General features: G+C 32.8%; 1 protein-coding gene and 1 long non-coding RNA gene across 2 annotated transcripts; one reads left to right on the forward strand and one right to left on the reverse strand.

Annotated features, from left to right (window-relative positions):
- The first annotated feature begins 7296 nt into the window (after nt 1–7296).
- On the forward strand, nt 7297–9109 carry LOC136969327 (putative nuclease HARBI1). Its single transcript, XM_067263455.1, has 5 exons — nt 7297–7923; nt 8090–8196; nt 8368–8506; nt 8651–8789; nt 8875–9109. Exons 1-5 carry the CDS (start codon nt 7797–7799, stop codon nt 9107–9109), a joined length of 747 nt encoding a protein of 248 aa, XP_067119556.1. The 5' UTR covers nt 7297–7796.
- Nucleotides 9110–9193: 84 nt separating this feature from the next.
- LOC136969342 (uncharacterized) lies at nt 9194–9498 on the reverse strand. The gene is made up of 2 exons (XR_010879807.1): nt 9410–9498; nt 9194–9311 (listed from the first exon to the last, which is right to left on the reverse strand). It is a non-coding gene; the product is annotated as an uncharacterized lncRNA (long non-coding RNA).
- Between the last annotated feature and the right edge of the window lie 1663 nt (nt 9499–11161).

Genomic DNA, 11161 nt, shown 5'->3' on the forward strand with positions numbered 1-11161 from the left:
GATAAATAATTATATAAAAGTTTAATATATAATTAAATTTTTCATTAATGGAATGTTATTTCTTATGGCATTGGTATCAGAAAGTAAAATATTCGAATTAATAAATTTACTTAGTACATAGCCAAAAAGATGTTTAGACTCATATTTAAATATTGAGAGAAGAAATAGATCTTAATACCCATTTTATCAATAGATTGGCACTTTAAATATGTGCATATTATCAAAGCTAACAATGCAAACTTTTCTTATTTCTTATAAGTGGAATTATGAAAATAGATTAACTAAATTTAAATTATTATAAAATATAATTTGCAATGAAAACATTGTAAACGGCTTAAAACATACAAACATCTTGTCACTCATTACACATTATATTTAACAGCAAAAAACTTATCTGAAACAGTATCAATTTATTTAAAATAAAAAATTTATTTGGATTTATAAAAGATCTTTGATATTTTGACCCCTTACACGCCCGCTTTCTGAGGCCTTGAGTTGATATTTTACACTTTATAATGTTATTCTTTATGCTAAAAGATAATTAAACTCAATTCATATTTTGTAATTATTCATTATTAACTTTGTTATAACTTATATATTGTGAGATCTGGAATTCCCTCAGAATTTAACTTGTAATAAGTCGTTTTAGGAATTTTCCCCTAATATAAACATCCTGTCTAAAAACGGTCCTGGACGAGAAAACATGCGTCCCCGGCCATATAACTGTCAACAATCCTTTGTTCTTAAGCTTTAAACGGATCATCTTGCAACCTAAGTTTACACTTAACGTCCGATTTCGTCATATATTTTGAATCCCGGGAACACCTATGACACAAATCGTCATCCACCTTCGATCACGTGACCTAATTTCCCAGGCTAAACTTATAAAAGCCACTCCTTCCACCCCCTCGGGGGAGTCTCTTATCATCTGCCGGACAAACGCCATCGCCGGTCGTCCCCGACTCGGACCTACTGTCCGAACGTCTCCGCGCTCAGTCACGACCTTACAAACTGTGCCTATTTTGGATACTTATTTCGGACCCCTCGTGGATATCCAAGTGCTAACTTACTCGACGAAACGAATAAAGAGGTATGAACTGAACTGTAAGCTCTCTCTCGAACCCTACGCAACTTAGGGAATTTAGTCAGAGTTGTATTGGTGTCTTTTGTTAATTTTAATAAATCTTGTTTTATTGTTAAATGGTCTTCTCTTTGTCTCGAATATCGCTTTCGCCTTATCGTCGACCCCATCTCACCTCCTATCCACTCGCCAGACAAAGCCCCGACTCTAGGGACCGAACGACTTTAGCCATCTTGACACGTGAGTTTCCGGAAAGGGAGAGCCGCCTACCTCTCCGTTCTCACATATTTCTCCCGCTCCGATCTCACATATTGGTGTCACTCGAGTGGGGTTTCGACGTTTCGGAACCCTGGTAGGCACCAGAAATCACAATATATATATTCTATAAATCAATAAGTCGTTAAAATGTAACTTTAAGCAGAATTTACGCAGTTTATACGGTAATAAAGTTTTATTTTTTCAGCTGAAATGTAACATTTAATCAATAAAAGATATATAATTAATTACATTTAAGACCTTCGCGTGTTTGTTAATTGTAACTTTTAACACGTGAAGGACAATTTTCTAATAAGAGAATAAATACTTGTAGCAGCTGTTTAAACTTTTTCTTCAAAAATTTTGCTGATCGAGGCGATTGTTTTTAATCTTTATGAAATTATTTATATAAAATACAACTTTATACTAAAAATAATCGAATTATAAACTTTAAGGTAACATTAAGTTTGGTATAATTGGATGTGGAACACGACACACGAGCGATCTACTAAGAGAAGGCTCTCTACGTAGGAAATCGACCCCTTACACAATTAAAGAAAACCCGGTATACTTCACGTGGCCATCAGATGAGAACCCACGACTAACTACTAGTGTTTAGTGGTGAGCTATTTTGTATCATTTACAACACTGTTAACGAAAGAAACTAGATCGTTACTTATAATAAATATCCTATTTAGCGATAAAATTAAATTAAAATAGCAATTTTAAAATATATTTTATTATAAGAAAATTTAAATACGTACTCTGTAATATTTCCACTTATAAAAATAAATAAATAAAAAAAAAACCCTTCTCTATGTGTCTTCTCATTTCTCTCTTGTTTCTTTAAATTTATTTTAAGTCTCATTTCAAATAGCAATTTTTAAAGTCAAAGCATATGTGTTTGTAACTGTTTGTATGTTAAAGGCTTTTATATAGTACAATGTATCCGTAGTAACTTTGGCATGAATATTCTTCGATACACTGGAAAAAAAAAATCCAGCAATGAGTACCTGTGGCGTCATCTGTTGTGATATTTTATTTAAAAACTTTTTATATTATTAATTATTATAAAATGGAAAAAAAGCTTAATTTTGAGGGTAGAGATGAGTTTTATAGAAAATTGTGAATGCTAATAATGAGTAAAATCTTCATTAAATCCGACCCCACTCGAGATTCAGTATGATACACGATCCCTCTATCTCCCCCCATCCCTCGACCTTCAACCACGAAAATTTAATAGCATCAATGATTAAAAATTTCGGCCCGGCATTTGTGACATTGTCACAATAAGTAATTGCTCGTTATTATTATTATTCTTTTGCATTTGTCGATTCACAACAGATGGCATTTTAATCACGTTTTTCCATCAATCGTATCCTGAACAATTTAAGCTGATAACTTAAAGTGATTTATGAATTTAAGGTCTAAAACGTCGTGGACATGCTCTTTATGTTAAAAAAACACATCCTCAAAGCATAAAGATGTTTTTTTAAACTCTTTCCGCCCTTTTTCTGGTCCCTCGTGGGTTCGGACTGACCGAAATGGGAGCGGCCGGGTGGTGAGGTAATCGAATATTTCTGATAAATTTAATAAAGAATTTGTTTTCTTCCACATTAAAGTTTTATATCTTTTTTAGTCCAATTCTCTCAATTCCACTTTCCCGGCAGTTATATAACAGAGAGAAAGTATGGCCATCGGTCAAACAATACAACTTCAGGGTACCTTGAAACGTCGAGAAATGCAAACAAATTCGCGAGATTTTTCTTTATGTATGGATGTTACTGTGTGGGGAAGGGCATGATTTTGTTTACCCTTTTTGAAGCTTAATAACTCCTTTGCCTTTTGTCAAAAACTTCTGAAATTTTTCAGAAAGGTTTGTTTATTAGGGGGATTGGTGCTGTCAAATTTTCGTGGTTGCAGGTCGACAGAGTAGAGAGATAAAGGGGATCGTATGTCAAATCTCGAGTAGGGTCGGATTTAATGACGATTTTACTCGTTATTAGCATTTACAATTTTTTATAAAATTCATGCCTAATTTAGTTGAGATTTGTCCAATAATTCTTTTCACAGAAAGCTCTCAACACCTACGTTCCAATAGACGTGGGAGTTAAGACATGTCTGGTGTACTGGGGAGCTTGGGATCGAATCCAGGCAGTCAGTCACTCCAGAGGGAAGAGTCACCGTAATGAAATATTACGGTGACTCTTCCCTGATATGTATCCAACACAATCTATTCTCATCATTATGGGCCCGACCACAATGGGCTTGATAAAAAGGTGTTCACGGGGCGAAAGACTCAAAAAAATTCGATTTATGCTAAAAGTGGAAAATGGTGAGTGTGCCCTTACCCCTATCATATACATCATTACAGTGCATTTACACACACTCATCCTGATTAAATTGTACATTTATTTAAGTCTATCGGGGTGGGGAGGATAGTGGGGCCACATCTCTAAAATAAAATGCATAAATAGAAGACTGAATAAATTATTTTTATTCAGTCTTCTATTCAGTATATTTTCACATTGAAAATATACTCAACTGAAAGATCAATATTGAAACCTTTCTTCTTTTTATTTACATTAATATTATTTACTATATAGTTAAATTTTCTGTAAGTTTTCTCAACCAATTGGATAAAATCACAGAACACTGGCAGTTTAATTCGCTCTTTGCCAACGGGCTGGTCACGTGGAGTTTTCCAGGTTTTCTTCACGTTAAGTTAGTAATACAAAGTCGACCCGGGTGTCATCGCCCATTTGTCTTATAACTTACAAACAAACAAATCTGTAAAATTCAATTAAATAAAAAATAATTATTAGTTTTTATATATTACTTTAATAACAAATGCTTCAATTTTATTTTCAGAACATTGTTTTGCACTTGTCGCGTTTAGGAGGAAGTAAAATTTAAATGTTGAATTACGTAAAACTGAATTCCAGCTGAATAAATTGTGTCGAAACGTCGTTTCAAATATTTCTACTGTATTTTATTTTGAATTTTTATTAAAAGAAATTTTTATAATCATTTTTATAAATCGTTTTACTTTATATTAACGACTGTTAAATTTAAATACTTTCTTTCATCCCTGTGTGCACCGAGAGGGCCTTCTTTTCATACCCATTGTGGGTATGCCTAGCCTATAAATTACCATCCGAACAGCCATTCAAATTAATTTAATTTGAATTTAATTTGATAATTGATTCACTTTGTACTTAACTATGCCCTAAGTAATAAGAAGAAACGTTAATATCTTTCTTCTATTTAAACTCAAATTTATTCTGCAAACAGTTAATATTAATTACTATATTTAATTTAAATACTTTGTCTATTTATTTTAATAACTTTATAAATTGTCAAATGGTCTCATTTAAAAAATTTAATTATAATTAAATAAAACGAAAAATTAATTAATTTAAATTTAATTATTTTAAAATTCAATAGAAAATTGAGCTTTTAAAGAGATTTAAAACATAATTTTTTACACTTCCAGAAATTTTTTATGAGGGTCAGTTCAGGATATGAATTCACCACCAGGCCACTCCCATTGTGGGCCTGGACGAACCCTCAATGGGTATGGAAAAAGGTCCTCTTTATATAACGTAGTATATATTAAATTAAATTTTTCCTCAAAAAAGAAAGAAAGATTTGATATAAATAAATAAGGAAGTGTACAAAGCTGTTCTTACGGTATATAAAATGCGAAGAGTTAGCTGCCAAGTTAAAATTCGGAAGGAAAACAATAGAGCATGACTTTGAAAATCGTTTTGCTGATTTTTACTGCCATTGTCAGCATTACTGGAGGGATACCTAGGCTTGAAGATGCTTCCTATACGGGTACAGGAAGTAAACTTACATCTAGTTCTGTTATGGATGATCCGAGCGGAATGGGAAAAAACGGATTTTCAAGCGTAGGTGTAAGAGGTAACAGATTTTTAAATAAGAAAATGAGACGTAACCGATTTTCAAATACAGGACTTTCGAACATAGGAATAACGGGTGCAAGTGGCTATCCAAATATGGCCGTACCGGGTGTAAGTGGCTACCCAAATATGGCAGTAGTTGGTGCTAGTGGCTACCCAAATATGGCCGTACCGGGTGCAAGTGGCTACCCAAACATGGCTGTAGTGGGTGCAAGTGGCTATCCAAATATGGCGGCATCGGGTGCAAATAGATTTCCAGTGGGAATGAATGGTATGGGAATGGAAAGTAAAACTATAGTGCAAGAAAGAACACCTGAAATGACTAAAACAACAGTAATTTCTGAAGCTCCAGGATACGTTCGCCAAGAGACTTATGTTGAAATGCATGGATAAATTCGATTTATTTTGAAATATATTATATATTATTTAAAATTTATTTGGAGGTATTGATATGATTACATTTAATTTCTTTTTATTCATTTATGAAATTGTTTTATTAATTTCTTCTGAAATGTAAAACGTTTATTGCATAAATTATTAATAAAATTTCCACATTCTTGGTTAGGTATTCAGTTATTTAATTTTTAATCGCAACAGAAAAGCAGACTGACACGAATAAAGTTTAAAATATTGATATTTTTCAAGTTTGTAATTAATTCTTCTTTAATACGATGTTTGAGTGTTGTGAATTTGATTTTCTTTCTTTCAGAATGCACAGGATACGATTACGCACATAGCCTATATTTCTAAATTAATAAATAAATGAATATAAATAATATCAAAATTCTATCAATAGTTGATAGTACAGTACATATGGGATATACAGGGTGTCCCATAAGTAGTAATATTGATTACAACTCAATTGAAGAATATGGCAGTTAAGTTCAAAATTAAAATTAAAGACAAGACTTTGAAGTATCCCACAAAGAAAAGTCAGTTGTCAAAAAACTGTCTTCCGGAACAGCGAGTGTGTTTTTAATTTTAATTTTAAAGTTATATTGTTTATTCTACAGGTAAAGCATATAACTTGCAGGTATCTCTCGTACAATACGGTTTCGCTCTAATACGGTTGGAAATTTCAGGATATCCCCTTACAGCACGACTTCCGGTGCTCTAACACGGTTTTGAAAATCTTCCGTACAAAATTTCACAATTTTTAAGTGCAAACTTCGTTATACGATGTTCTTCTTTCGTGTTTCCAACGTTAATTTACTGAAATTTGTCTCGTTGAAAATTAATCTAAAAGTCTACTCCTATGCCATTTAGTATTATTAACCTTTAATACACAAATAAAAATTCTTATAAAATTTAATAATTGATTATATTTTTATTAACTTACGTTTGTTTTATCTGTACATATCATAGAAATTTTTGGTTCGTAAATAAAAATGTGAGAATGGATTTAAATAAATTGATCGATTCTTTTCCGATTTCGGTCATTAATATTAATATTGTGTAATTTCTGATGGGCCACACAAAATTATCTTACGGGCTACAGTTTTCCCCATTACGGCTGTAAAAGAATAGACAAATATTAACATAACTCCTATGGTTTCAGACTTTTGGCACACTCTGCACAACAATAAATGCTCAAATTATAACAATAATAAGTTCGTATGTTAATTTTATCAATTAAGAATTTTATAAATAAACATATTTATGATTTTTAATTTTGTTTTCGGTCATTTTTCTGCTTAGAGTCGAGTCCTTTTTCTGCTTGAGAAAGCATCCTCGAGATCGCTGCTTCATGCACCGATGCTACAAGATCACCCAGGAGTTGTTGATGGTTTTCGATTCTCTCCACTTTTTTATGTCTTACGAGTTAAAAGCTACGTATAACTTATAACACACTTCGAAATGTTAAAATTTATTATCATATAATTTTACTGTTCTTACGCTTTTGTAGTTTACTCCGACTTAGGCCGGGAGCTTCACAACGCTTGCTTCCGTCTAGGTACACACTACTCACTAGCACAGGCGTAAACTTTAGCTATTTATATCAGGGGCCCTATTCTGGTCATCGTCTCTCGTCTTTCCCAAGCCGGTCGCTGATTGGCTAATCATTTGTTTACGTCTCGAGAGATCGTCGCGTCTCTCTAAACGCGATTCTGGACAACTTTTTCTCTCTTCGCTTCTCTCTTTTATCAGAGACGAGCGGATAGCTGTCTTTCAGCCGGTCTTTCGTCTTTCGCCTCGATTTCGTTATATCCAATATGGACGATTCCATGCTACTCGTGCTATACGATCGTATCACAAAACGTTCCCTATCTCGAGAAAGAGTATTTCGCGATAGAGATAACGCTTTTGATTTAGATGATGATGAATTTCGTTCAAGATTTCGTCTAATGAAAGAAGCTACCGCGTGGCTGTGCAACGAATTGCGGGATGATTTAGTCCGGAGAAAGTCACGGATCGTAATTCCACCAGAAGTTTAGTTATTGATAACCTTACAATTTTTTGCTTCTGGTGGATTTCAAAGAAATGTCGGTGATCACTGCCAACTTAAAGTTGCCCAGTCGACAGTGTCCCGAATTATGCCATCTGTAGTCAACAGTATCATCCGCCGATTGGGACACAAAATTTCTTTTCCTAGGAGTAGAGAACAACAATTGGATGTGTCCTCTGGATTTTTTATCATCAGTCAAATGCCAGGAGTTGTGGGTGAGTAAATTGTTTTTATTTGTTCATTAGAATATAATATAGTATGTAATTACTTTTATTTTTTTAAATAGCTGTTACAATTTATAATTTTAAAATTAGTGTATAAAATGATAAAGTTTCTTATTTAATTATATGATGATTTTTACTATTTCTTTACTTATTGCAGGAGCTATTGACTGCACTCATATTGCAATCAAGGCACCTCCAGCCTCCAAATATAATGAAGAATCATTTATCAATAGAAAAGGATTTCATTCTATTAATGTTCAAGTTGTAAGTATTTATACAAATTAACCATCTAACTATAAATAAAATTAATGTCTTTAATAAAGTGGTATCTTTAAATTTCTATGTCAAATTACTCATTTCACTATCAATATCACTTGAATACAAGATATAAACAACTATTATTCAATTGTAATAAGACTAAAATTATGCTTTTAGGTGTGTGATTCTCAGTTGAGAATTTTGAATATTAACTCATTGTATCCGGGGCGCATGCATGATGCTTTTATCTGGCGAAATTCTACTCTGCGGGAAAACTTTGAAGATGGAGTAATAGGAAGAGGATTATGGTTGCTTGGTAAGCATATATTTCACAGACATATTGTCTTTTGAAATATTTCGGTGTCATGTAATTCCAAACTAAAACAAAAATGTAAAGACATTATTTTCTTATTAATTTGGTATGAAAAAGTAAATACCATTCTCTAAATTATGTTTACAGGAGACAGTGCTTATCCTTTAGAAACATGGCTGCTTACACCTGTAGGTAATCCATCAGCAGCTGCAGAATTAAATTACAATGCAGCTCACAGAAAAGCCAGAAACACCATTGAAAGATGTTTTGGTGTTTTAAAGCAGAGGTATGAGAAATTCTCACATTTTTCTTACTAACAATTTACTAATTTTACAAAATTAAATATTAAAATTATTATTTTTAATTATTAGATTCAGATGCCTTGACTTGAAGTCAGCTGGAGGATTACAATATGTTCCAGAAAAATCAGCAAAAATAGTGATGGCTTGTGCTATTTTACATAACATTTGTGTAGCATTTAACATTCCTACAGAAGAAATCTGTGGAAATGATGATGATGATGATAGCATAAATGAAATGGAACATTCTGCAAATCAGAATGCTGTAAATGTCAGGCAACAGTTAATATTACAGAGATTCTGTTAAAATAAACATGAATGAAAAAAGTGAATTAATTTTGTTTCCAGTCTTTATTCTTTAGAGACTAAATAAATAAGTAAACACACTAAGTTATTATTTAGAAATATTTATTTATTATTTATTTCATTTCTCTAAGTACATTATAAAATAAAAAAAGAGACAGACAAAATTGTTTAAATTGGCTAGCAGTATGAACACATCACGCAAACTGAAAAAAAAGACACGCATGTAAATATAAAAATATTGTTTACTCAATAAATTTTTTAAAAAGTATTAAAATGTTAAACAATTATGTAAAATAAATACCCTTTGCAGAGTTTGCAAGATTTCTTTGAGAATCATATTTTTCTCTTCCATTATATTATTTTGTTGTCTTATTAGTTCATTATTTTCTGCTAAGTTTTCATCTATAGATAAAAGCCTACATAAAGAAAATGTTATATATATATATACACATAAATGTGACTAGATACTTTTAATGAAACTAGACAAAGCATTTAATCAAAGAGAAATGTTTTAATATTTTTATCTAACTATATTAATATTTTAATCAATGAAGTCAACCTCAAAGTAAAATAAGTTCCAAAAAGATTATAAGGTTTACCTTGTTAATAATGAATTTTGATTAGATACAGATTGCTCTATAAATGAAGTTACAGTATCTTCATTTGAAGATCGGTGACGACGACGACATCCAGAATCTGGCATTACAACGGGAAGATTAAAACATTTAATTTTAAAACTAAATAAACTTGAAGTCAAGAAATATAATTACTTGACATAATAAATAACTTACTTGCAGATTCAAGATCTTCCCTCTCAACTATTTCACGATGTGGTTCCACATCATTTCCTTCGGAAACTATATTCTGTATCTACGATATATAAATATAAATATATATATATATAGACTATATTTAATATATAAAAAATGAATTTATAAATAAAAAGGTATTACTTACATTATGTAAAGGTTCAACGGAACTTGTAGTGCAAACTCCAAGCTCGTATAAATTTTCTTCTTCCAATCCAAATTCTTCGTTCCCAATTAATGACAACACCTTTTCTTCAAGATCTGTTAATGGTGGAGTACTTCTTTTCCCTCCACCTGTTCTAAGTATAACTTTCCTTAAAGCAGCCGCTTTACTTTTCGTTCGGGAACGCCACTGACTCCATCTTTTTTTTAATTGTTCCACTTCGATCAGTGGACCATCAGCTAGACAGTTCACTTTATCCCTAATTTCTTGCCATCCATCTCGTAAAGTATTTTTGGAAATATTTCCGTCCAATTTTCCTTTAGCTAAATATGGACGCTTTTGCAACTCGGTTACCAAAATTTCCATTTGTTCCGATGATAATATAAGTCGAGACATCTTGATTACCTCGTGCCATACCACGTGCTCTATATCTTCGTATTCTGCACTTTCGAAAATTGTACAATTTCATTGGTTAAAATTCTATACCGCGTTGCGTGCGCAGATAACCCGAACATGTATAATCAACCGAATAGAATCGTGACGTCAACGACAAAGACGAGATCGTTACGAACGACCAGAATCACCACTTTGTATGAGAGACGAATTTCGTCTCTCGCTTTGACGTCATTCGTCGGTGAAAGAAGAGACGAGAGATAAGTGACCAGAATACGGCCCAGCTTAATTCACATTAGGCGTAGGAAGGACAAAAGACACTACTTACATTATCGCATTTATTCTGACAGTAGGGGTAGCTTTACATCAGATAGTGAAGTCTGATAGCCGCTTAAAACTCGTCCATCTCATACACCACATTCTCAGACACTTAGATAACAACATTAGAATAGATTTCCAATGGGTCCCGGGTCACGCGGGGTTCTCGGCAACGAGACCGCTGACCGTCTTGCCAAACAAGCTGCAAAGTCTTCAGTCACTAGTACTTTCAATTACCACCTCGTACATCAACAATCACGTCAAAAAGCAAATCTTCATTTTCTGGCAAGACAGCTGGGACCGTGACACCACTGGTAGGCTCACCTACACTTTCATCCCAAGGTTGACATTACTGCGATTCTTCTCCACT

This window comes from Centruroides vittatus, unplaced genomic scaffold (assembly GCF_030686945.1).
Source record: "Centruroides vittatus isolate TY-2023 unplaced genomic scaffold, ASM3068694v2 contig_1776, whole genome shotgun sequence".
Classification (NCBI taxonomy): domain Eukaryota; kingdom Metazoa; phylum Arthropoda; class Arachnida; order Scorpiones; family Buthidae; genus Centruroides; species Centruroides vittatus.